The sequence below is a fragment of the Canis lupus genome, chromosome 21 (assembly GCF_048164855.1).
Source record: "Canis lupus baileyi chromosome 21, mCanLup2.hap1, whole genome shotgun sequence".
NCBI lineage: Eukaryota > Metazoa > Chordata > Mammalia > Carnivora > Canidae > Canis > Canis lupus.
The window spans coordinates 9,684,907-9,712,148 of NC_132858.1; the positions used below are offsets into that span (position 1 = coordinate 9,684,907).

General features: G+C 61.9%; 1 protein-coding gene across 2 annotated transcripts in view; it reads right to left on the bottom strand.

Moving 5' to 3' along the window:
• The window catches only part of KCNQ1 (potassium voltage-gated channel subfamily Q member 1), a 323,097-nt gene that overhangs the window by 267,397 nt on the left and 28,458 nt on the right, over nucleotides 1-27,242 (bottom strand). For both annotated transcript variants that reach the window (XM_072790382.1, XM_072790381.1), the window contains exon 2: nucleotides 7,970-8,060. In XM_072790382.1, coding sequence (XP_072646483.1) covers nucleotides 7,970-8,060 — 91 coding nt within the window. The remainder of the gene's footprint in view (nucleotides 1-7,969; nucleotides 8,061-27,242) is intronic.

Below are 27,242 nucleotides of genomic sequence, written 5' to 3' on the forward strand. Positions count from 1 at the left end.
GGAGAAAAGCCTGGAAACCTCGCACACGCGGGCACCCAGGTGCCCGAGGAGGCCATGGGGCCCCCTGAGCTCTGCGGCTCCCGGCGGAAGTGCTCCCCGGCAGGCAGGCCACCTCTTCTGTGCTCTGAGGCCTGTAGGTCAAGCGCGCTTGGGGGGCCCAGGGCAGATGGGGTAGCGGCCGGGGCTCTCACCGGGCTCCCAGCAGACGCCAGCACACACCTCCCACCCCACGGCTTCACAGCCGGCAAGAGGGAAGTACCACGGGGACACGGTGAGGCCCGACCCGGGCGACCCGCAGGGCAGGAGGGGCGGGTGCCAGCCAGCCGTGGCTGCTCTCAGGGGCCCCCCGCTCGGCCCTCGTGGGGTCACCCTCGGACCCCGGGGACCCGGCAGCAGGCCCAAGCCAGGGGCCGCCTCCCCTTTCCCTCGAGGGCCACGTGGAAAGGAAGATCCAGGCGGCCATCTGTGGGGGACTTGGGGCATTCTGCAGGGAAGCGTCAGACACTTGGGGCCGTTTCTGCGACCCCTGTCCGAGCCCCCACCTCGTCCTGAGCAGGCTTGATCGATATGACAGTTCTGGCGACAGATAACGGGCCCGGCTGTGGGCCTCACAGAGGACGTCTTTGTTACAGAAAACGAGCCACTGCAGGCCCCTCCACACACAGGGCCCCGGTGTGCTGGCAGAAGGTTCCGGTTACAGCGAGGACTCCTGCTTTCACAGCTCTCGGCTGAGCGCAGACCCCGCATGAAGGAATGTCAGCTGTCCCCTCAGGAGCAGCTGCCTCCAGGCCAGGAACGCAGCCAGCCCCAACCCTGTAACCCTCCCCAGAAACGGGGTCCCGGGTGGGGTGGGGACTGTGTCCCCTGCTGGCGGGGACGCCCCAGCCGCCGCCTGCAGCCCCGCGAGCCTCGAACCCTCTGCCCTCCGCTTCCTCGGGGGCCGGGGCGCCGTCTCCTTCCTAAAGCAGGCACAGCAGAGCATGGGAGGAAGGTCACCAAGGAATGACCAAGGCCCTGGTCACAGAGGTCAAGCCTGTGACAGCCCCACACGATGAGGAAAACACACCCCAGATCTGGGGCAGCGTGGGCTGCGGTGGGACGGTGGGGGGGTGGGGGGGACACCCAGGGAGCAGGTGTCAACGTGCTGGGGGCCTGCTTCGGGGCTGCAGAGGTGGGTCGGGCCGATGCCCACCATCACCAGGGGGGCAGGGTTCATTCTCGGGGGTCCCTGCCCAGTGGCAAGGGGCTCTGGGGACCCCGCCAAGTCCCCTAGAGGGCAACGATTTCAGAGTCTGTTGAGAGGCCCCTGAAGCTGTCCAGGGCCACCAACAGGGCCACTGGGGGTTGACCTGGATGGAGGGGACTGAGGGGGCTGTGGGGCCTGCTGGGGCCTCCCTCACCCCAGCTGGCACAGGGGAGATGCCCCCACCAGACTGGCACCATCCAGGTCCTCCACACGTGTCCTGGGCCCTCGTGGCCACCTTTGCCCCGTCCCGGAGGCCAGCGTCCCTGCGCCTGTCACCCTGGGGCGACCCCAGGTGGGGTTCAGGGCTCATGAGCAGAAAGCTGAGCAGAGCCTCAGGTGCTCGGTACCACGGCCGTGCAGCGGGAACCCCAGGCCCACCGCGTCCCCCCACCCGCCAGAGCCCCTTGAAGAGAAACGCCCTGCTCTTCTCCATTTCACAGGCACAGAAATGTCCAGAATGCAGGTTGCCGTTGTTTGGGGCTCTTTAGCTTTTAGTGTTTTTATCAAAACCAGCAAGGCTCTGGTCGGCCCCTGGAAGCTCAGCTACCAGGGTCAGCCGGGAGCCCCCGCCCTGCAGAGGGACAATCCGAACGCCTACGCCAGACAACAGCCCAACCGAGAGCTCGCAGGACACGTGTGCACAAGACACAGACACACGGCGGTACACACGGCACTGCCTTCCTGCTCTGGGGACTGAGGGGTCAGCACCAAGCTTGGGTGCCGGCCCCTCCCAGGCAGGGCCCTGCAGGGTGCAGACACGAAGCCGTGTCCTGTCTGCACACCTATCCCCACCACATAGTAGGTGCTTGATGAATGTCTGCGGGCTGAACACACGCAGGGGGCATCCCAACCAGGGTGCTGGGTGGGGGTGGCCCCTGGCCTCAGGCAGGACTTGAGAGAAATGCTGGGCAGTGGGAACTAAGTCCCCCTGGGTGGCTCTCTCGTGGCAGGGACAGAGAGACAAAGGAGGAGGTCTCTCCGGAAGGTCCGGTGGTCGGGCACAGGAGGCAGGGAACGCCCGGTGTCGGCCAGAAGGTGGGGCGTGCAGGAGCAGGGCTTCACGGGACATGGAAGGGGTTTGCTAGTGGGGAGGGGAAGGCCAGGTGAGGGGAGCATTCCCAGGGGGAGGTGGCCCCCAAGGAAAATAAGACCTTGGTGTCTGTGAGTGGAAAACCTCAGCCACGAGTGACCAAAGTCCCGTGAGTCAGTCCCCTTGGTGCGAGGGATGGACCTGCAGAGGGTGTGCACACAGCAGGCTCCCGGGCCGCGGCTGCCACGGCCCACAGTGAGCCCGAGCCTCCCTGCTGGGTCTGAAGGGCGGGAAGGGTCTGCGGGACTGGGGGACGGAGGACAGGGTCTGGACACCGCTCCAGGGGATGGGAGCCCAGCGTCCCGGTGCAGCTAGGAAACTGAGGCCCTGCAGCCCCCGGGGGGCAGGCCAGCCGGCAGGAGGGCTGGGTCACCACCACGGCCGAGGGAGCCTCGGAGTGAGGGAGGAAGCCGCGAGCGATGACCTCATCACCCAGGCCTCCGGGCCGTGGCTCACGGGGTTGTTAACCACAGCGTCGCGGGGCAAGTCCCTGGTATGCTCGGCACTGGGAGGCCGGAACACGCGGAGTTAGTGTCGTGCTTTTGGATGCGTCTCTTTGTGTGGGACCCAAAAAACATAAGTGGGGGGGACAACACCCAGCCCCTCACCTGGGCCTACTGGCCCCTGGGGGTGCAGACATAGGGTGCCTGCTGCAGCCTGCGGGCAAGCATGTGGGCGGGAAGCACGCACGCGGCCGCGTGGACACACACCAGCAGACATGCAGGGCTGCGCACGCACCAGGCACACACACCGTGCAACAGCCAGGGCCCACACGCATGCCCCCAGCGGGAGCCCCGTGCCCGGGAGGCGGGAGTGGGGCTCAGGTCCCGCGTGGGCCTCCTAACCGGCGGGGCCCGACCTGCAGCACGGAGGAGATGCCTCCCAAAATGGCTTTTGCAGGCGCACCGAATCCGCCTGCTTCAGCAGAACGCTTAATCCCTCGGAGGCCGCCCCGGGGCCCCTGGCTCCGGCCAGATAACAGCGCTCGGCTCCGTAAACGCCGAGTGCATGAAAGCAACGGCAGAAATATGGGCTCTCTGGGACAGCTCAGCTCACAGACACGTTTTTCCACCATGTACACACCGGGCTGCTCGCGGAGCCCCTCGCCCCGAGCCCACACTGGCCCCTCCCGGGCTCCCAGCTGCGGTCTGGCTCCCTCGCTCCCTGGGCCCCGGCCAGCGGCACCCGCATCCTGCGGACAACAGCGCCACCTGGCGGCCCGCCATGCCCGGGGCTCCCAACTCCCTGACTCGGCTCCCTAAGCCCACCCCGGAAGCCTGCAGCAGGTCTCCCTCTGCCTGGGGTCTGACACCTCCCCCGGGAAGCGCCCCTGACTTCCCTGGGGGCACTGCGCTTGCCCGGTCCCCCCCCCTGCAGCTGCCCCCCTACCCTGGCCCCTCGGCCCTCTCCCCTCCTTGGATAAGCCCTCAGCGTCCGCACACACGTCCCACCCTGTCCCTCCTCACCTTGCACCTCCTTCCTGGCCCCACCATGGGACATAACTCACATCTGCCCCTGGAGGCTGGGCCCAGGGCGGCCTCATTCCCCACTGGGGCCCCAGTGCCTGCCATGGCCATAACGGTCCAGTGGCAGCCGGACATGGCCAGCTCAAACCCCCTCAAATATCCAGCTCCATGCAACCACTGAGCTGGGGAGTCCTTAGAAACCTAGCAAGGCCATCGGAGGGCTAAGTCTGAGGCCGTCCTGACCACCCCTCTACTTCACAGGGCAGGGGCAGCTGAGGCCCTGGAGTGTCTGCGGGGGCAGCTTTGGGAACAGGGCCTCAAGGCAGAGAAGTCCCAAGTCCTGGGAGCATCAGGCTGGGCATGTGGGGTCAGTGCAATCACCGCACCTCTGCCCTCAGGGGCTGACAACCGTGGAAAGCTGTAAACCCACCCATGGAGGACCCCCCCTCCCCGCCCCATGCGTGCCCAGACTGCTGGGAAAGAGCAGATGCCTCAGGGGGGGTAGGAATGGGGAACCCTGGACGGCAGGTTCAGAAGCAGCGACAGTCAAGCAGAGGCCTGGAACTGGATGAGAAGTCAGTCATGCAACATGCCAAAGAAATAGCAGGTCAAGAGCAGAGCACGTGCAAAGGCCCTGAGGCAGCTGGGTCAGCAAAAGTGCACTGGGATAGAGGGAGAGTGAGGTAGAGGGAGGGAGGGCGGAGTTATGGGGGCACAGGTGCCGAAGGTGCAGCATTCTGGAGGCCCAGAGGGTGTGCACACAGCAGGCACAAGCATATTTCAACAGGGCACTGGGGGAATGGTCAGATTTGTTTTGAAAAGCATCACCCACCCCAACCAAAGAAGGCTGCCGGGTGGAGAGGGCCCTGGTGGGACGGGGGGTACAGGAGGCAGCAGACATGACAGGTCGGAAGACATGGGACGCTGTGCGGGGTCTCGGCCCTCAAAAGGTCGAGGAAGGTGGGGCGCAGCGGCAGCGGGCTCTCTGCTTGGACAGGGCAGCGGTTTGCTGGCACAGCCGGCCTGGGGGCCTGGGCCGGTACGGACCCAACCCACGCGCCTCTCCCCTCCTCGGCCCGTGCCTGCGGTTCAGATGACGGCCACCAGGTGGCGCACGGACCTCACAGATGTCTGGACTGCAAGCCTGGCAGAGGGCCCCCCCCACCCTGGGAGAGGAGGCAGGAAGATGGGGGGGGTGCTGGGATGCTGGGGGGTGGGTGGGATGCTGGGGGGCAGCCGGGATGCTGGGGGAGGGTGAGATGCTGGGGGCAGGTGGGATGCTGGGGGGCAGCCGGGATGCTGGGGGGTGGGTGGGATGCTGGGGGGGCCGCCGGGATGCTGGGGGTGAGTAAGATGCTGGGGGCAGGTGGGATGCTGGGGGCGGGTGGGATGCTGGGGGGCAGCCGGGATGCTGGGGGTGAGTGGGATGCTGGAGGGTGGGTGGGATGGGGAAGCTGCTTGGGCGCTGAGTGGGGGCAGAGGCCATGGGGGGGCTGCCAGGATGCGACCGGAGCCCTCAGCTGCCTCCCCAGCCATCGACTGTGAGCTCTGAGTGTGAGAAGCCTCGTCCGGGTTGGAGGTGCTCCCGGCCGGCTGGCAACAGGAGAGTGGGCACCAGGCCAGACTGGGGTCTGCCCCCCACGCCGGGGCTGTTGTGGGGTCACACCTATGCTGGTCTGGTTTCCACGCCCCGCACAGGGCCTGGGAGCCGTGTCCATGGGGGCCCAACCAGCCGGGCATGGGCGTCTCCACCAGGCTCTGTTCCCTTCCTGGCTGCACCTGGGGGCCGGGTCGGAGCTGCCCGAGGACGTGGTACGGTCGCCACCTGAACTCAGGACCCTCGGTGCCCACACCCTGCCTCACAGCAACCCAGAAACTCCGTGTTGTTGGAGCCTTTTAAAGCCCCAGAACAGGACTCCCAGTATCGGAGTATCACCCAAAGCACTCAGGGGGGCCTTATGGTCCCAGCTGTGTGCTCCCCAAGTTCACATACTGGCGTCCCAACCCCCAGCCCCTCAGAACACAGCTGTATTTGGAGATGGGGTCATTACGGGGGTGACTGAGGTAACGGGAGGTTGCTGCAGGGAGGCCCTGACCCTGGAAGATCAGTGTCCTTGTAAGAAGGGACATTGGGGAGCCCCCTCCCTCCATGTGAGGACACAGTTGGAGGGGAGCGTCACCATGAGTGACCACACTGTCCTGGCCGCTCACCTATGACTCCCGGCCTCTGGGGCTGTGTGAGACAAATGCCCTCCGAGCCACACATCTGTGCGACTTTGCTACAGTTGCCCCAGGACACTTGCACAGGACCCGGGCCCAGGCCCCCGATCTCTCTGAGCCCCTGTGCCCGGCAGCACTTTCATCCAGCAGGAGGGCCCCTTGGAGTCCAGCCACTGCTCCCAAAGCCTCAGCTTCCAGCAGGTAAGGAGATCGGTCACCTCGGACGTGTGGACAGGAAAGGGAGACACCTGGACTTGCACAGTAGATGCGCTCCATGGGGTCTGGGCCCAGGCTCAGGTGGCCATGTGATAACCCGAAACAGAGACCCCTCCCCTCTCACCTTTCCTGTTCCCCCCCTGCCCAGCTCCTCCCCGGCCGTCCCCACCCTGGGAAGGACGGTCCCCACCCTGGGAAGCAGGTGGAGGGCCAGCAAGAAGCATCGCCCTTGGTGTCAACATGGACATCCCCCCACCCCCTGCTGCCTGCACCAGGGCCACCAGGGCAGGGCTTTGAGGACGTTTCCCTCGAGGATGGTGGCAGCTGACCTGCGGCCCGGATGCAGGAGCGGCCAGCCTTCCCCGGGTGCTGTAGCCCCGGGTCCTTGGAGGGGCCAGGTCGGCGCCCATGGCAGCTTCCGTGGGTCCCCAGGACCAGGGGACCCAGTGGAGGAGGGGAGCTCTGTCCCCCAAAGGCTGCCACTCTCATCACCCTGTTATTAGACGCTAAGCACGTCCCTACTTTTACGTGAAAAAGCCAAATCTGACGGGACCACAGAAAACAACAGGACAGCGAGCAGACCCCCATCAGGACACACGCTGTCACAGCCGCTCCACGGACAAAGTCACCTTCACTTCGGACCCGAAGGACTTGCCCAACAGGAAAGCACAGGTCCTGCCAGCCCGAGGCCAGCACCCCCTCCAGAGCAGCACGGGGGGGCCCGCTCGCCCCCTAGAGCCAGGCACCCCGCAGCCGCCACGGGCGTCACGACCACCACGTTAACCCCAATCTGGCGACACAGGCCTGTGCTGCCATCAGCCCGCATGCAGAAAGCTCTGCGGGACCAGAGAACAGACACCGCCAGCAACGACCAAATGTCGTAAAATCACGAGCTGTACAGGCGACAACTCTCAGGGGCTTCCACGTAGAGAGAAAGAGAGAGAGAGACCGCTCCAGAAAACACGGCAGCAGGGCAAGCCCGTCTGTGGCAGCAGTTGCCAGAAACGGCCACCATCACCAGGAACCCCCTTCACGGTGACCGGCTTCGACTCGTCACAAAGCCCGAAGGCCTCCTGGCAAACGGACACCGTGGTCGTGGGCGGGAAGGCCTCACCCCAGACAGACCCCAGCATCCCCAGATGCATCCGCCAGACGCGCACCCATAAGACGCCATCAGGTTTGTCCTGATGGCGAGGCCGACGGCGACAGTGGCGGTCACTAGGAGGAGCCAACGAGCAAGGACAGTCAGGGAAGCAGCACTGGGAGGCGATCCGAGTGCACCTGGACATGCGGTTTACTATGACAACGGCATCTCAAGTCTGGTGGACAGGCACAGGTCCGTGGAAGGGGCCAGCCGGGCGGGCCAGGCATTCTGGGCAGGTTCGGTGTAGGGTCACAGCCCAGGTCAGGAGTCACCCAGACCCAGGGCCACGGGGCAGCTGTGGCAAGCTTGCTGACAGGTCCTCCTGTGCTCCTTTCCCAGCCCAGCTCAGAAGCCCCCTCCTCCAGGAAGCCCTCCCAGATCGCCAGTCCCAGGCTGTCACCTCCCAGCCAACGTAGGAGTGAGGGTGGGGGTCCCCATACCTCCAGTGTCCCACAGCAGCTGGCCAGCAGAGGGGACACTGGGGCAGGGTCATCATGCCGCTCATGCCACCCCACGGTCCGCTCACTCGGGAGACCAGAGCCGCAGCAGCTATGACAGCTGCAACGGCCCCTCATGCTGCTACGTACCATCCAGAAGAGGGTCCCTGTGGCCAGAGCGACATACTGCTCGATGGTGGACAGGACACTGAAGATGAGGCAGACCAGGACGATGAGGAAGCTGTGGGGCGGGAGGACACGGCGGTCAGCTCCGGCGGTCAGCTCCAGCGGCCAGCCTCCCCGCCCCACCCCCACCGACACGGGCCAGGGGGCCAGGGGGGCACCTCCCACCTCCCACCCCTGCCCCCATCCCTGTCCCTGCCACGTGGGACCAGGCCCCTCCCTCCCCGGGTCTGAGAAGCCAGAACCCTGGTGCCCACAGGGGGCACTGCCAGCTGTGGAGGACATGTGCTGACCCCCCCACGGCATGTTGACCCCCCAATGATGGGCTGACCCCCGCACAGCAGGCTCACCCCCCCATGGCATGCTGAACCCCTCCACGGCGGGCTGACCACCCCCATGGTAGGTTGACACCCCCCCACACTGAGCTGACCCCCCGGTGGCCTGACCCCCCACAGCAGGACAGGCTTCAACACAAGATGCCAAGCAGCCACGCTCTGTGCCACGTGCCGTGTGGCTCCCTTTATACGAAGCATCCAGAGTGGGTGCCACGGGGATAGAAAGAAGACTGGCGGTCACCAGGGGCCCTGCAGATGCCCCCCGCATCCCTGGACATCACGGGGCCAACCCCAGCCCTCCTCCTTGGGGAGGGGGTCGGTCTTGGGGAGTCTTCCTGGGGCTCCTCACTGATGGGACAGCAGGAAGCTGCGCATAGCCGGGCACAGAGACCCCAGGCGGCTCAGAGATCCCACTGCTCCCGGGGCTTCCCCACGCGTCCACCCCGTGCCCACCAAGAAGCCCCCTGCATCTCCCTGCACCAGCTCAGCCCTTCCCACCCCACCTCTGCCCTTCAGCAGCATTGGCCCAGACCTGCCACCTGCGCCTCCCTCACTACCCAGGCTGATCGGCTCCACCTGCAAAGCCAGATCCCAGCCCATCAGCCTCCACCCTGGGCCGCCACAGCCCACCCCACCGGCAGCTGGCGGAGCCCTCGGCATCACCGCCTAGCAGGACACCCTGGTGAGCCCAGGCTACACAGCACCTCCCATCCCTCCTCCTGAGCATGTCGGGCCCTGCCTGCCTCAGGGCCTTTGCACCTGCTGTTGTCCCTGCCGCCCCAACCCTCCTAGGCCAACCTGAGATGGCATCAAGCCTCCTGGTCTTTGCACATGTACTATCGCCTGCCAGGGGCCCTGCACACCCACGCTCTGCACCGCTCCAGCTCTGCGGACCCTCTTGCTCACTTGGAAGGGTCTCCCGTCCCACCTGGCCTCCACCAAGGAGAAGCAGGACCCCAGCCCACAGTAAGGCAGTTCAATAGGTATGGCCAGGCCTTCCCGCCAGAACCATGGGGGATGTGCCGGGGTGGGGGTGAGTGAGACAGGGGTGAATGAGATGCGTGCAGGGGTGGGGGTGAGCAGGGTGGGGTCCTGTCCCACCAGGACCTAGGTAAACGCCGCCGGAGAACGTGAGCACCCGCCGGCTGCCAGACCACTGCTTGGGCTCGGAGCTCACCAGCCACAGTCCGGAAGGGCAAAGGGCCACGCGCACAGTGCCACATGCTCCTGCCACACCTAGAACCCCCTCTGGTCCCCCTACCCACTCACCCCAGTCCCAGAGGGCTCGCTACCCAGGCCCACCCCAGGTCTCTGGGTGCAGACAGGGCCGAGGAAGGAGACACAGCGCCTGCCCTCTCCCTCCTCAGCCGTGTGCTGAGCAGAAGCCTCGGCCTATTTCGCCATCGACACGAGCCAGAGCCCTGGGACTTCCCCACGGGCACAGATGGCAGGGCAGCCGGATGTCCGGGGGGGCCTCAGGGACCAGGTCCGGGACGAGCCCCAAGCTCGCGCCCTCTCCTTCCACAGCCCCAGAGGATAGATCCCCCCTCCCTGTTGGGCCCCAGCGGGCGCCACCACCCAGGTCCCCCACTGGCTGCTTTAGGGACAGTAAGCCAAGTCCCAGGGATGCGGCCATGCTATGGCCAGACAAGTGGGGGCTGAGCTTCCTGGGGTGAGGTCACATGAGGTGACAAGAAGGCTGGGTCCCTAGAGGTGGCCTCGGGGAGGGCAGCATGGCAGGCTCACCTCTTCCCACCTCTGAGACGGCGGCTCCTCTGCCTGTGCCCCTCCCACCTCCATCCTATGGACATCTGTGAGGGCGCTGAGGGCCGCCAGGAATCCGGGGTGCCCCACCTCAAGGTCCTCACTGAGCCGCACCCATCAAGCCCCCCCCCGTGCTGCATGAAGTCCCAGGGTCAGGACACCGACATCTCCGGGAGCCGTGGTCTCCACTTCCACAAAAGCAGCTGTGCCTCTGAGTCACGCTCCCCACACCCCATGCCCCCGCCATCCCCCACCCGAGGCCTTCACGTCCTGCAGACAAGAGAGGTGAGGCCCGGGGCTGCAGCCAGCTCCAGGATCTGTAGGGTTTCCTGCCCCCGAGGCAGGGGAAGCAAGGGGTGGGCACCGAGGTGCCTCTGCCCTCTCAGGAGCATCGTGATGTGCACCTGCCACCTGCCAGGCCCTCCACAGCTGAGCTCTGAGCTCTGGGGCCCCAAGAGGCCACCCGCGTCCCCTCCATGTGGCACCGATTCCAGGACCCCGTGGACCCTGCGTCAGCCAGCTGTCACTTTTCAACCCTTTTCCTGCCAGGCGGTGGTCCCGCACCGACCGACCCCGTTAGCATGACCTCTGCTACAAGGCAGAAGGTGACAGTTTGCCAGGACTACATCGGGCAGGAGCAAGGAGGCCCCACAGGAGGGCCACACACAGCTTGGGAGCTGGCTGCCCCGGGCCCTCCGCCGGCCCCTCTGCCCACCACCCAGGGCCTATGTTCAGGAAGCAGGATGAACCCAGGGCAGGGGTCGCAGTCAGGAGGGAAGCAGCCCTACTTCCTCATAGGCCCTGGCTGTCCCTCTGAGGGGACATCAGGATGGGGGTCCGCACCCCTGGTCCCCGGTCAGAGGTTACAGGGAGGTCCCTGTGCCGACGGAAGCTCTGGGCCAGGGGGTGGGAGCCAGCAGCCCGGGGCCCCTGCAGAGTATTTTCCCTGGGGGGTCAGGGGGCAGCTGGCGCACAAACACACGTGGTCCTTCCCCGGCCCTGCCATGTCCTGAAGCCTCCTTTCATCTACTCCGTCCTGCCCTGGGTGGTCCTGGAGCCTCGGAGATGCTGAGACAGGGGCCCTGCCCGGGGGGGTGTGGGGGCACAGCCTAGGGTGAGACCGCCCCTCCGACCCAGCCCGTCCCCCAAACCTCCTGAACCAGGTGGCCACAGACCAAGCCAGCAAACAGCAGCCCAGGAAAGGAGGAATCTGGCCCATTTCCGGGGTCAGGGCATGGGAACCGGGCTGGGGACACAAAGGACGTGGACACCCCAGCAGCCATGCCAGCCCCCAGCGCGGTGGCAGCTCCTTGTCCCTAAGGGACAATGCCCTGCTTGTGCTGTTGGCCAGGGGCCGGGGCTGGGAGCGCCAGGGGGATGTCCTGAACGTTATCGGTCATCATTTCAGCACCTGCGGCGGCCAGGTGCCCTGGGAACGGGGAAGAATGCAGGCGGCGTGCCAGGGCCCTGGTCCAGGACAGCAGGAGGGCGCAGCAGGGTGCGGGGACCCCGGGAGCACTGAAGCCACAGCGAGGTCTCTCCAGCCTGCTGGGAGGCACCTCTCACCCCGGGGGGGGGGGGGGGTCTCCCAATGATCCTTAAGGCGAACCCCACACACAGCACATATGCAGAAAGCTGCTCCTATAGTCCTCAGGCCCCCAGCGCACAAGAACATTGCTTTCAGGTAACCCTGGGGTTACCCTGGAATTCGAGGTCACAGAGAACATGAGCAGAGCTGGGTCTGGACGCTTAATTTCCTGAGCATAGGACTGCGTGAGTGCTTCAGGAGTCCTGTGGGCCCAGGGAGAGGAGGCGCCTCAGACAGGCCAAGAGAGCCAGACGCAGGACAAATCCTGTGTGATCCATTCCCCCGGGGTCCCTGGAGTCCCCAGATTCACAGGGACAGAATGGACAGTGAGACAGATGAGGTGTCTCCTGGGGACAGAGAGTGAACGGTGGTCACGGGGGTGGGGGGAGGGACGGGGTCAGTGACTCCTGGGGAAAGAGAGTGGACGGTGGTCAGAGGGGGAGTGACGGGGTATCTCCTGGAGACAGAGAGTGGATGGTGGTCACAGGGCCAGGGGAGGGACGGGGTCAGTGTCTCAGGGGGACGGACAGTCCTGGAGACGAATGGTGGGGACAGCCGCACAACAGTGTGAATGCACTTAATACCCCCGAGCTGTGCACTTGACACAGCTAAGATCATAAATTTTATGTGTATTTTACCACCATTTTAAAACATTTTAGGAAGTAAAGGTGCTTGTACACAGCAGTGGCAGCTGACAGAGCTCCGGGCAGGTGGTCTGTGGGGCAGAGCGAGGTTCAGAGGCCCGCCCACCTAGGACAGGACCTTCGCAGGCACAGAAACAACAGGCTTGTCCCAGCGACCTCAAGCCCAAGGCAGATGGGGTTTTGAGTGTGTGATTCAACAGATTAGGAACTGACGTTCAAACCCCAAATGCGATTGGAGGAACTTCTCTTTGTACAAAAGTCATCCTGGAAGAAATGTTCCAAAGGCCCCCGAACAAATGAAGGGCAGGTGCCTGGGCCCTGCCCCATGACACTGGACTCCTACACGGGGGTGGCCTCGGGTCTGCAGGGCTGTCCCCGGGGTGCGGGGTAACCCTGCCCAAGGTCCTCTTGCTGGCCCAGCCCGGGCCCGCATTGCTTCCTATAAACCCCCCGCAGCAGGAGTCCCATCACCCTATGTGATGAGGTGGGGGCTTGGGATGAGGTGCCGCGGGTCCTCCGGGGAGTCAGAGTCACAGGCACTGATGGGGGCGTCAAGGCTCTGAGCCAGCAGGAGCAGGTCCAGGGCCACAGAGACCATGAGCCCAAGCTGACCGACCCCGGGGTCCCCCCCACCCCAGCCCTAGCTTCAGGCCAAGACTGAACCACCTTCTTGGGCATGGCACTCGGTGCTAGAGCCCCCAGGGGCAGGAACGCCGCACTGTGCATGGACACAGCTGAACCATGGGCGGGGTGTGGGGGGGAGGCAGGGGGCTCTTCCTGGGCAGGGAGGGGTTTGTGTCCTCTCCCAGCTTCTGGGGCCCCAGGCATCCCAGCCCTGCCTCCGTGGTCACGTGGCCCATGTGTCTTACAGGGACGCGGGTCACCACACGTCCGGCCCCACCAGGCACCCAGGATCACCCCTGCCCCTCAAGATGCTGAAATCCCCCCTACCTACAAAGAGGCCGTCCCTGCATGAGGACCTGTCATGCCCCAGGGACCCGGACATGTCTGGGGCTGCGGCTCGGTCCCCACAACACGCAAGGGCTAGTTCACACCCGAACAAGTCACTCATGGGGATCGTTACTGTGGACGCACCTGTGAATTTTTATTTTTATTTTTTTTAAGATTTTATTTATTTATTCATGAGAGATGCAGAGAGGCAGAGACACAGGCAGAGGGAGAAGCAGGCTCCATGCAGGGAGCCCAGTGTGGGACTCGATCCTGGGGACTCCAGGATCACACCCTGAGCCAAAGGCAAATGCTCAACTGCTGAGCCACCCAAGCATCCTGTGCCTGTGAATTTTTAAAGCCGGTATTAGGTACCCAGTAAAAATAAATGTTGGTATCAGTTTTTAAAATATTCAAACTAGCTTCAGAGGCTCCCATTCACCCTTTCTTATTACTGAGCTATGTCTAAGACCCTCTCTCCAGATGAGGTCAGGGTCGCAGAGGTCAGGAGGTGGACATGTCCCCTCGAGGTCCCCATGCGGCACCGGCCAGACTCCCAGGTGAGCCCCGGCCATCTCCCTTCCACCTGCTGGCCGCCACACCCCAAAATCTCTGAGCACCAGGGCAAGGGCGTCCCGGCCACCCCTCTCTGCACCCCCACCCGGCCCTGAACCTGCCACAGGGGATCATTTGGTGGCTCTGAGGCTCATGTCTTTAAAAGGTTGGCCTAGGCAGCCCGATCCGCAAGCCCAAGGACCCCACAACAGGCGGCTGGGTCTGCAGGGGTGTAGCTCCTGAGTCCCCAGAAGGCCCCCTTGTGCTGATCCCACTAAACAGACTCAGGGCCACCTGGCTAGGAGCTTTTAGGAGCTTAAAGCCTGCATGCCCACCACCAGATGGGGGCTCTCCTCAGTCCTGCGGGGTTTCAGACCATATCTTTTCCAAAAGTGGTCTGGGCTGGGGACCCTGGAGCCCTGGGACCCTCCTACCTCGCATTCTAGCGGGGACCCCACAGGGTCCTGTGCTCAGAGCACCTCCCTGGAGGTTGGTCACCCCACTCTGGAGTCATCAGTCTCTGGGGTTCCCCAACAATCTGCAGCCCACCCTCCACTGGTCCCCCCACCTCAGGTTTCAGGACCTCCTCCTGCCCCCTCCCCTCACCGGCAGCCAGGCAGTCCTGGAAAATGCAAATCCCAGCAGCCCTCTCTGGAGCTAGAGATCCTCTAAGTGACACCCAAACTCGGATCCAGCCTCCCTGGCCAGCCTCTGCCCCACAGGCCTGAGCTTCCCTGCAGGGAGGCCCTCAGACACCTTGCCTGGGCCCGTGGCCCCTGCACTTCACCCCACAGACCGCTGCCCACCTGCTGCCCATGACTACTTCACCGACAGAGGGGGCTCCCAGGCAGGGTCTCATCTGCTGGTTTCCCTCCGAAGGCCTGGCACACAAATGTTTGTTGAACAACCAACTGACTGAATGCACCTTTAGGCTCAGCCCAGGAGCACAGTGAATAGAATTGTCAGCGTTGCCTCTTCCATGCAGGCCTCCAGACTGCATCAGGAAGTGAGATCCTGGGATGCCTACATGGCTCAGCAGTTGAGTGTCTGCCTTTGGCTCAGGGCATGATCCCAGGGTCCCAGGATTGAGTCCCACATCAGGCTCCCTGCATGGAGCCTGCTTCTCCCTCTGCCTCTGTCTCTGCCTCTGTGTCTCTCATGAATAAGTAAAATCTTAAAAAAAAAAAAAAAAAAAAAAAGGAAGTGAGATCCCTGTGCCCCCCTCTCCTCCTTCCCCCACCCCCATGGCCCAGCCAGGACCCAACGGGGCCCTTCCAATGGACCAGCGCTGAGCACTGAGGCAGCTCTCTGCATGCACACATGCCAACGGCGCCGGGCAGAGAGGAGTCTGGGGGTGGGTGGGGGCCTCTGAAGTGAGCACAGAGCGGGTAGGCGATCCCCAGTGGCCAGGGGCACATGGATGGCAGTGGTATGGACAAGAGGCCCTGGGGGAAGGCTCTGAGGGTGTGACCCCAGGGAGTGGCTGCCCCTGGAGGTGGCCACGGGGGACCTGTGCCAGGGTGGCATCCACACCACCAGCCCCTTGAGGCTCCACAAGGCCACCGGCCAGACAGTGGTGTGCCAAGATCTGACCACATCCCCTCCTCTGCCTCTCCCCGAAACGTGGGGACAACTACAACCCAGGGACGGGTCATGCTCTCCCAGGAAGGCCTGTGACAGCCCCACCAGCAGCAGAGCACCACAGGGACAGAGAATCATCCCCTCAGGACAGACGGACAAAGGGGGGTTTTTCACCCCGAGGGCTGCTAGGTACAGAAACAGGGGGCTTCCTGGCTGCAGGCACTTCAGGCCACCTTGGCTGACCCTGCAGTGCCCCACTGCAGCCCGGAGGGTGGCAAGGTAGGAGACAGGGCTGCCCCCAGCACTAGCTGTGCACATGCTTGGACCACGAGGGCCATGCTCATGTCATCCCAATGCCTGGGGTCCCCTCACTCCTCACAGCCACCTCAGCACAGAGCCTTTGGTGTGCAAGGGGGGCCTGGGCATCTCCCCTGTCACCCTCTAAAGGCCATGCCTACTGGGGGTGACTTCAGAGGACAGCTTGACCATGCCACCCAAGCTAGCCTTCCAAGTGGCTTTAAGGGGGTCACCCAGTGGGTCGAAGGCCCCAGCAGGGCGGGAGGGTGGCAGTGAGTCACACAGGAGCCCACTTCCTGCTGTCCATGCCAGCCCTCATGAGACTGAGATGTGGGCTGGTGCCTCATCACAGGAGGAGGAGGGAAGCTCAGAGACGGTAAGTAGCTGCCTAGAGCCACATAGCACCAAACAGCCAGCAGAGAACAGGACTCTGCAGGGAACCGTGGCGGCCTCCTGGCAAGCCTCGTGCCTCCTGGAAAGCAGCTGCCCAGGGGGTCATCGGGAGTGGCAGGAACGCCGGGACTCTGAGGAGCTGCATCTGGCCTGGCAGAGGGAGGACAGGCCCTGGTGGATGTAGCCAGGAGGCCCAGGGCCAGTCACAGCGGCCGCCAGGGCCACACTGCCCACACTTCATGGGGCGACTGGAAGGCTCAGGCCCCGGGCCGGAGACCCACCTGTCGCAGGGTCACCTGCAGGGCAGCCAGGCCCATCTGGAGTCCGGGCTCCCTGGCCAGCCTGTGATAATAGACCCCTCCAGCATATACTTAGAAGGTGACGGGAGAACGAATCCAGTGACCTTGCGCACAGCTCCCGAGCGCCCGCTCGCCCTCTTCCCCTGGAGGAGCCCTATCGCGGACTCACCTGTGCCCGCCCTCCACCCCCCTCCCTACCCTGCCATCCCCCTGTCCCAGGAGCGGGCCTCAGCCTGGGCAGGGGCGAGGAGGGCGGCGGGGGCGCTGGCCTGGAGCTGAGTGCGGAGACTGGAGCCAGCAGAGCCGGCGTGTAGGGGACCCTCGGGCAGCTTTGAAGACTCGAGGCCACACCCAGGACTCCCAGGACACCTCAGCCATGGCCCGAGAGAGAGCAGAGCAGAGCAGCTCCCCTGGAGCTGTGGGCAGCCAGGTCACCGCAACCCCCCCACTGCCAGGAGGGCACGGGACGCTGGGGCTCCTTCCTCCCAGGCGCGTCCCTCCTGCGTGCACCCAAGTCTTTCCTGCTATCATTTAGTTTCAGCTGAAAGGACCCTCCGGCCCCACTGTGGAGGCTCTGGCCTCACTCCCGGGAACATGTGGGGTCCCTGAACCAGAGCCGCGTGTGACCTGGACCTGAGCCTGTGTCCCCGGTGGGAAGGACGCCCCGCAGGCCCCGTGAAGGGCCGCCTCGGCCGTGGCCACGATTAGACTGGCCTGTACCAGGGCCAGCCCAGCTACGGAGTGGGCACCAGGGGCCTGCAGTGCGATGCTGCCCAGCCCTGCTCGAGATTTCAGAACAACTAGCAAGATCCTGCAGGGGAAGGAGGCTTCCCCAGGTGGTCCCCAGACACTCGGCACTGCCCTCCACTCTCTTCGGCGGGCCCGGCACCCATTCCCCGTGTGCCCAGGGGCATCACCAGACTTGAAATGGGCAGATGGAGGCTTCCAGATGGGCCCTGTTCTCCCCTGGAGTCCCTCTCTCCCATTCTCCTCAGAAGGGGTGATAGGGAAGGCTTCTCAGAAGTAGGGGCCTTGTCCAGGCAGAGGAGAGGAGAAAACATGGCCCATAGGGAGACAGCAGAGAATTCAGGGAGGAAGTGGCAAGAGAGGCAGGGAAGTAGCAGCCCTAGACTCGGGGTACTGGCGGAAAGCCCCCCAATATTTGCTGTCTCTTCCCACGCAGATGCCTGTGGGTCCCTAAACCAGATTGGAAGGCCTCGGGCCAGTGGCCCCTAGCCATGCCCTGGAGAGGGGGTCCCAGCCCCCCAGGGATCTGTGGCTCCGAGGGGCTGCCCCACTGCAAGGGGAGGGTGGGAGGATACCCCCTCTGTCTGCAGTGAATACTGGTACCCTACACCCCTTAGAAGGGCCCCCATTGCCCACCTTTCTGGGCTGAGGTCCCTCATCTGACGCTTGGACATAGGCGGGGAGGGAGGTGACCCAGCAGGGAGCAGCAGCCTGTGGTCACTGACTGAGAGACAGCAGTGAGAGCCGGGGGTTCCTGTGCAGGTGACCTGGCTCTGCAAGCACCTGAGGGCTTCCCGGGTCCCCAGTGAGCACAGCGGGTTAGGTACTAACACGTCCATCTCACAGGTGGGAAAACAGAGGCTTCGAAATGCCAAGCCCAGGGTCCCCCCAGAGAAGGAGAAAAGTTAGCACAGGGCAGGGGGGTGGAGGCAGCCCCACATGGAGCCCCGCAGCTCCATCCTGTCGAAGTGCTGAGCACGGGGTCTGGGAGGGAAGCCCAGCAGGCTGCTTTTCTAGAGCATGAAACAGAGCCCCAGAGAGGGCGGGCTGGCCTGGACCACGCAGCAGAATCACCTCGTGGGGAACAGCACAGGGACCCTCTCAGAGAGGCGCTGGGGGCAACAGGTGCCAGGGACGGGCTGGCTCACAGCCCAGAGGGTCCAAAACACCCCACGCCAGCTCCAGCCTCTAGCCTTGGCATCCCCAGCCCAGACCCCAGGACTCTAGGGCAGCCCTGAGGGGTCATCCACACAATCAGGGCCACAGCCGCCATCCGGACACTGAGAGGCAGCATGAGAAGGCAGGTGTCAGGCCAAGCCTCGTGTCCTCCTTCCCTGCCCTCCTCAGTGCCCCCACACCCCCAAACTCCTCAGTGGGCTGGAGGCAGATGCATCTCAGAGCAGCTGGAAAGCCCATCCCAGCAGCCCCCAACCCAAGGCCGGGCCCACCCAACCCTCGGACTGACCCACCCAATGCCTTGCAACCAGAGATGGCCAGCCGCCCACCAAGCAGACGCAGCCCACTGCCCTCAGCTCACTCCCCACACCCACTGCTACTGGGGGTGGCCCTTGACCCTTCTCCCAGCAGGTTGGTGCCCAGGGTTGATGCAGAGGCAGCTGCCGTGTCCCTGCCCTGTGCAGGGTTCAGGTGAGCCGTGGCCCCCAGAGTCCTCCTGCCCTGGGAGGCCCAGAAGGAGCTGCCCACGGCCCAGATTCCCAGAACGCCATGCCGGCGTCTGGGAACCCACAGATGGCCCAGAGTGGGCAGGGGCCGGCTTCACAACTCTGCTGGGGCAACGCCCTCTTCAGATCCTGTGAGCGGGGTGAGGGCCCTGGAGCCCGGCCACAGCCTCCCTCCTGAGCAGGGTATCCTCCTCCTCTCAAGGACCCCAGGACACAGGGGCCCAGAGCTGCTGGCAGCTTCCCCACGGCCAGCCTGTCCCCTCCACCTGCAGAGCAGGAAAGCCCCATTGTCTACTCCCTGACACCCTGGACCAGGAAAGCCCTCTGCTGACAACACAAACACATGGTGACGGGTCGGCTGCAGGGAGCAGGACACGCCAACCCACACAGCCCCAGGCGGCGTCCTGAATAGGGCCCTTCACCTGGCCTCCGCGGCCGGCTCTGCCCCCACACGAAGGCTCAGGAGGCTGGGTAGTGTCTCACCAGCATCCCACTGTGCTGTGTGAGGTGTCAGGGAGGAACCAGCTGGCCTCCAGAGAGCACCCCCAGGGACCCCAGCATGGCCCAGCCCCAGGCCCACCCCTACTGCACACCCAAGAGACCAGTCAGTCAGGCAAGGCTGCACACAGCTCTTCTACAGAACAGCCCAGAAGCCTCTGGAAGGCAGGGATGGAGAAGTGTGGCAGGGATGTGAGGGGTGAGGCAGGGATGGAGGGGTGAGGCAGGAAATGGGGGTGAGGCGGGGATATGTGGGTGAGGCAAAAATGGAGGGGTGAGGCAGGGATGGGGGTGAGGCAGGAAATGGGGGTGAGGCAGGAATGGAGGGGTGAGGCAGGGATGGGGGGTGAGGCAGGAAATGGGGGTGAGGCAGGAATGGAGAGGTGAGGCAGGAATGGAGGGGTGAGGCAGGGATATGGGAGGTGAGGCAAGGATGGAGGGGTGAGGCAGGGATGCAGGGGGTGAAGCTGAGATGCAAGGGTGAGGCAGGGATGCAGGGGGTGAAGCAGGGATTCAGGGGGTCGGTGGAGACGGGGTGCTGCTGGTAGGAGAAAGACATGGTTTCCCTGACTCCATCACGACCACCCTCCCACCCACTGCTGCTCCTCTACCTCGGCCCAGCCCCTGCCCCCATCCCCTGCTGGCTCCTCCGCCCTGGGGCCATGGTGGGAAGAGTCGGTGACCAAGGACAGCAGGGTCCCCCGTGGGAGGGTGAGGTCCACGCTGCCACTGGGTGGGGTTTTCTGCTCAGAAGTGCACCCCACCTGCCGTGGCCTCGGTGTGGCCCTCCGGGTTACACTTGTGGCCGGGGGTGGGGTGGGGGTGCAGCAGGTGAGCCTGGGGCCTGGGGCGGGAGGGGAGGAGTGCTTGCCCAGGCCCCACAAGGACATCTCCAGACACACCCGGGGACAGGTGGCAGGAGCACCTGGCCTGTGGGCCATGTGGGAGCAGGTGGGGGGGCACAGCCCCGCGGCCCCTCCAGCCCCTCAACTGCCCGGTGGCACCACCCCCCGCAGGTCTCCGGGGCGGGAGCCCCAAGCAGACATGAGTCCTGGGAGGGGACACGTGCCATCAGGCACAGGCGTCTGGCACGTGGCGGCCGCAGGAGCCCGACCGCGGAGGGGCTGCCCTCCTGAGACGGGCCGGCGGCCGTTTCCGCTTTGTGCAGCGGGCCTGAGCCGGGCGCTCCCGCTTCCTCCGCTTCCTCCCGCCCGCGCCCCCGCCCCCGCCGCCAACACGCCCCGGGGCCCCAGGAAGAGGCCGGGGTGGATGAGGGCTGTGCCCTGATCAGGGGTCCGATACCCCGGTGCCCCCCAGCGCAGCCCCCCACCCAGGTCCTGCCTCCTTCACGGGTGCCGCTTGCTGCGGGGGGCGCCGTGGGCGGGGAGGAAGCGGCCAGCCCGCAGCAGGACAGGCCCCGGGCTCGGCGTCCCTCGTTCCCCTCTCCGCCCGCGCCTTACTCAACACCGGATGCAATTAGCAGTTTTATTCTGGTGTCAGCATCCTCGCCCCGGACGGTGGCCCCGGTTGGCCAAGTCGGGGCAGGAGATCCCCTCCTCGGTCTCCCCCACCAGCCGCCAGTCAGGAGGGAGAGGCCCCCGGCCGAGGACTAGCCAGGACTTGGCTGACGGTGGGGGACGCCCGGGCCCACGAGGCCTCCCGGGCCCCACTCCGGGCCCCACTCCCTGCCGTCTGGCACCTCCAGGAAGCCCTTGGGTGGTTCCCCAGGCGATCAAAACAAATGCACACTCTTCTGCCTGTGAGATCCAGTGTGGTCTGCCCACACCCCCTGGCCATGTCCCTACCCCCACGGGGAAAGCACTATGGGCGCCGGGCACCCCACGGGCTTCCAGGAAGGAGGCAGACAAATGCAGGAATGACGAGCAGTGACAGCTCCCTCAGGGAAACAGAAAGGGACCGTCACACTGAGTGGCTGCACTAGGAGGTGGGGACAGGCTGCTAGGCCTGGGAAAGGATGCTCCAGGCAGGAAACGGTCAAGCAAAGGCCCTGAGGCAGGGTTTTGAAGGCTTGACGCCAGGGTTGCAGGACTGGGAGGGCTGCCAGTGACAAGGTCAGAGGAAGGCCTTGCTCAGGAGCGGAAGACAGGCATCTAAGGTGTGCCTGGCCTCCCGGGTCAGTGGACACGGCTCAGGGCTGGCATCTGCTGTTTACCCACCAGGCACCCGGCCCGGGCCCCAGGGACCCCTACTGGAAGATGGGCTGACCTCGGGGATGCTCTGCTCTCCTGCGCACCAACGGGAGGCCAGAGGAAAACCCCAGGAGCCTCTGAGCACCAGGAAGGCAGTTGATACCGGGATGCACAGAGACAGGAGGCACCCGGAGCGAGCCCCTCCCGGTCACCGCCGGTCACCCCGCAGGCCTCGTCGCCCTCTCCCCCGGGAGCTCTGCTTCTCTGCAGTCTGGGGACCGTCTCCTGCCCGGCCCAGAGCCCGTGGCCGAGAACAACACGAAGCCGAGGAGAGGAAGAGCCGGCCAGCCGGGGCCGGGCTTGCGGCTCGGAAATGCCAACACCAGGCCTGCACCCCACGCAGCTGCCGCAAGCACGGCCAGCTTCCTGCCTGCTGCCCAGAATAGTCACACATCCTCTGAGCGGCCGGCCCAGACCCCAGCCCGCTGCCCTGCCCGCCCCCGGCTCTGCCCCCGCGGACGCTCCGCACCCCACGCCGTCACTCATGGGAGCAGAGGCCCTGCGGGTCTCACACGGGGGTCCTAGGAGCAGGGACACTGAGGGGAAATGATCACTGATGCCAAGAGGACGGACCCTGGGCCCCCACCAGCCTGCCCCTGAGCCACACCTCACGGGAGACTGAAATCCTCCATCTCCTGAAATGGCAGTAAAAATCCTTAGATGTTTGCTGCCACCCAATCCGTGCCGTACACAGTGCTTGTCACACAGACGCAGCTCTTTCCCCAGGGACCCCAGACAGAGGGCAGGCATGGCAGGGATTTGGATGCTTCAATTTCACCCTGAGGAACATTTCCTCCAGGAAGGCTTCCTGGATTGCTCAGGGAAGTGCTTCGCACAAACCACACTGCACTTGCCCAGGGCCTGATGCCTCCTGCTTCCACCTCCCCTCAGTCGCAGCTTTGTTTCCCTGGTTTGTGTGATTCTGCCCCTGAGGAGACCCCCGGTCCCAGTGCCCCCACCCTGCTGGGGCAGCAGTGAGGTGTGCAGGCCTGGCCCGGCAGCCAAGGCCTGGGGGACACTGGTGTGTTTGGGGGCAGCATGACTAAACACTCGAGCCCCGTGTGAGCCAGGAGGGGAGCAGTGTCCTGACAGCTCCCGCCTGCCCCTCCTGCTGGCACTTTTGTCATGGAAGCTGGAGTGGTCACTGTGGTTCCAGGGGCAGAACTCAGAGGGTCTGCGTCCCCCACACTGTCTGCTCCAATAAGCCCCCCCACCCCCTGAGGCCTGTCCCGGGGCTCCGGCATGGAGCCAGGGAGAACCCCAACCTCGTGGGTAGCATCACCCCCCACCCGCCAATGCCAGGACACTTGTATCTGTATCCACAACCATCCTGCCGATCTGGGCGAGGACGCAGCATTAGGGCAGCACCCAGGGGTGCAGACGGGCCCCTGGGGGTCAGTTCTGAGACCCTTCAGGACCCACCCGCCCCCTGCCCTGTCTTCCCACGCTCACTTGTCTTGGTGCTGGGACACCTGTCCTCCTGGGTTCCTTCTTCCTCACCATCACCTGGGCTGTCATGTGGCCCCAGCCCCCACTGTCACCTATGCAGACCCATGAGCCCCTCCTGCCTGCCCCCGAGCTCCCCTGGACACATCTCACATTGGGCATCCTGTCCCCGCCTGGCCCCAGCCCCTTCCCTGCCTCAGAAGCCAACACCACATGCCCAGGTGCCACAGCAAACACCTCATTGTCATGCTCCCCGCCCCAGAAAAGACTCCCATCTTCAGCCATGGACCCCTCCCTTCTCACCCTCACCCCAGCCTGAGAGCAAGCTGCCCCCAGCCCTCCCAGCACCAGCCTCCTGGGCTCCCTGCCTCCGCCGCTCCCAGAGGCCCAGTGAGCAGGCTGGATGGTCAAGGAAGGGACCCTGGACAGCCACCGGAAAGAGGTGACCCCAGAGCACGCAGGACACAGAGCAGAATGCAGACGACAGGGCCCCCATCTTCTAGAAGGAAACACAGTGAGCTGCCCTCAGCCGTGGTGCGCGGGGCAAAGTCTCTCCACCGTGACTCACGATGCGGAGGCAACAGGACTAAGTCTGGCAGGTGTGAATGTTTCTTCACGACAAGAAGCACCGGAGACAAAGTCAAAAGACAAATGACCAACAAGGAGAAGAAATTCATGACACTGACCATAGACAAAGGACGAATATCCTCAAATATAAATGACTTAAAAATGAAGGGGCTGAGGACCAAACACTCAGTAGAAAAACTCGGAAAATAGTGAACAATTGACAAGCACCCACAGGCACACGTGACCTTCAGGCAGATGAACAACATCCAAAGGCGCAGACACACCTGTAGAGATGTAGATTCAGACACAGCGATTGGGCTGGCGAAAAATAAAACGGCACGACCACACAGGACGGGTGGCCTGCGAGGGAGCCAGCACGCCCCCCTCATCCAGAGCTGGGGATGCACCTGGCAGAGGCCTGTTGCAGGGAAATCTGATCCTAACACCACTCCATGCTTATCCTGCCACCCAGCACTTCTGTTTCTGGGACGCCCCCCTAAGAGCACACCTCCGACAACGTGAAGATGCAGACGTCCAAGGTTATTCACCGCGACATCGTCTGTGATATCAGAACAATGGAAAGGACTTAATGCCCATAAACAAACCACAGTGTGTTGCACAGTGAGCTCCCCGGCGGCCGGGAGAAAGGACATGGAAGATTCCCAGGATCGACTGTCAAGTGAGAAAAGCAAATGCAAACAAATATCTACAGTCTTTACGACAAACGGTGCGGGGAAAACCAGATCTCCACATACGAAAGGATGAGGTTGGATCCTGGCCTTCACCGTATGCAAAAATGACCTCAAAATGGACTGAAAGCCTATACCTGAGACCCCCCAAAGTGTAAAACCCTTAGAAGAGAAGGCACAAGGGAAAAGCTTCATGATGTCAGGCTTTCAAATGCTTTCTTGGCTATGCCAAGTCCAAGAGGACTGAGGACATAAGCAAAACTTGATCACTTGGACCTCACAAAAATTAAGAATTTCCATGCAGCACAAGACACAACCGATAAAGTGGAAACCCACGGAATGGGAGGGAGTATTTATAAATCTTATGTTCAGCATATATAAAGAACTCCACAATTCAACAACAACGCCTAATTTAAAAATTGGTGAGACCCAACTACATGCTGCCCTAACAGACGGACTTTGCCCTTAAGGACACACAGAGGCTAAAAAAAAAAAAAGGATACACAGAGGTTCAATGTGAAGGGATGGGAAGAGGTAATCATGCAAAGGGAAACCCAAACAGAGCAGGGACAATAGGAGTTACATCACACACAATAGACTGTATTAAGATATAAAGACGTTCATTAAATAATGATGAGGGGCCAATTCACAAGAGAGCATAACACGGATAAATATTTATGTACCCAACACAGGAGCACCTAAATATATTAAGCAAATGCTAACAGATCTGAAATGAGACATAGTAATGCAATAACAGCAAAGAATTCAACCCCCCACTTTTAACAACGGATCAATCACCCAGACAGGAAATCAGTGATTTAACCTACACATTAGCCCAGATGGACCTACGGACACGCACACCCGCCACACCCCATCCAGCAGTGGCAGGACGCGTGGTCTTCCCACGAGCATGGGAGACCCCCTCCAGGACAGATCACACGGTACACCACAAGACAAGTCCCAACAAACATAGGAAGGTCGAAATTGTACCAAGCATCTCTCCCAACCACAGAGATTAGAAACCATGAAGAAAACTGGGAAATTCAGAAATCTGTGGACACTAACCCATGTGGCTCCTGAACAACCATGTGCCAGAGGAAAAATCATGTCAGAAATAAAAAATACCTCGAGACAAATGAAAACTTAGGGGATGCGGAAAAGCAGTGCTGAGGGGAAAGCCTGTGGTGACATATCTACTTTCAGAAGAACCCGAGTTTATACCTCAAGGAACTTAAAAAAAAAAAAAAAAAAGTACTGGGCCTTGTGTGAACAGAAGGAAGGAAGTGATAAAAATCCCAGGGGAACAAACAAAATACAGACTAAAAAAGATAAAAAGCAACAAAAGTAAGAGCTGGGTTTTTTTGGAAGATAAACAAAAGAGACAAATTTTTCACTAGACTTCTCAAAAAAAAAAAAGAGAGAGAGAAAGGACTCAAATAAATAAAACTATAAATGGAGGAGGAGACATGAAAACTTATTATAGGGTCATAAGAAACTACCAGGACAAACGTACGCCAACACGCTGGACAGACGAGAAGAAACGGGTCAATTCCTGGAAACACACAGAACCACCAAGACTGAATCGTGAAGAGGCAGAAAATCGGAACAGAACAATTACTGGTAAGGAGACTGAATCAAAAACCTCCCCAAGAAAAGTCCAGGACCAGACGCTTTCACTGGTAAATTCACCAAACATTTCAAGAGTTAATGCCAATCCTCCTCAAACTCTTCCAACAAAAACAGAAGAGGAAGGAACACTCCCACACTTATTCCCTGAGGTCAGCATTACTCTGACACCAAAGCCAGACAAGGATATAACGAGGAAAGAGAAGTACAGGCCAACGTCCCCGCTGAACACAGATGCAAGAATCCTCAAGACATTAGCAAACTGAGTTCCATGATACACCAAAAGGGTCACACGCATGACTGGGTGGGGTTTATTCCAGGGATGTAAGGATGGTTCAATATCGGTGAGTGTGATGGACCACATCACTGAAAGGAAGGATTAAAATAACAATCAGCTCAACGGATGCAGGGAAAGCATTTGACAAAATGCAAATCCTTTCAAGATGAAGATTCTCAATAAATCAGGTTTGGAGGGAACACACTCCAACATCACAAAGGCCATGTGTGACAAGCCCAGAGCTGACATCATCAACGGGGAGCAGCAAAAAGCTTTTCCTCTAAGATCAGGAGCAGGGCAGCGATGTGCATCCTTATCACTTCTATTCAACACAGGATTAGAAATCCCAGCCTGAGCAATTAGGCAAGAAAAATAAAAGGCATCCAAACCAGAAGGAAAGAATTAAAATTGTTTCTTTGATACTGGTCCTAGTGATGATTTTTTTTGGATCTGACACCAAAAATAAAGGCGATAAAAGTGAAACTAGACAAGTGGATTATGCCAAACCAGAAAGCATCTGCATAGCCAGGGAAACCGTTGACAAAATGAACAGGGAACTTCGGGCATGGGAGAAAATATTTGCAAACCACATACCCAAGAAGGGGTTAATATCTAAAAATATACAAAGAACTCATAAAACTATAGCAAAAAAATAATAATAATAACCTGATTTTAAAATGGACAAAGGACCTAAAAAGACATTTTTTCCCCCAAAGAAGACATACAAATGGCCAATGGGTACCATGCAAAGGTGTTCAACATCACTCACCATCAGAGAAATGCAAATCAAAACTACAAGGAGATACCACCTCACACTTGCCAGAACGGTGATCATCAAAAAGACAAGAAATACTAAGTGTTGATAATGCTGTGAACAAACTTGAACACTTTGATCGTTGTTGGTGGAAATGTAAAATGGTGCAGCCGCTGTGGAAGACGTGGGAATCCCTAAAAAAAAATTAAAAATAGGGCAGCCCGGGTGGCTCAGTGGTTTAGTGCCACCTTCAGCCCAGGGCCTGATCCTGGGGACCAGGGATTGAGTCCCATGTCTAGCTCCCTGCGTGGAGCCTGCTTCTCCCTCTGCCTGTGTCTCT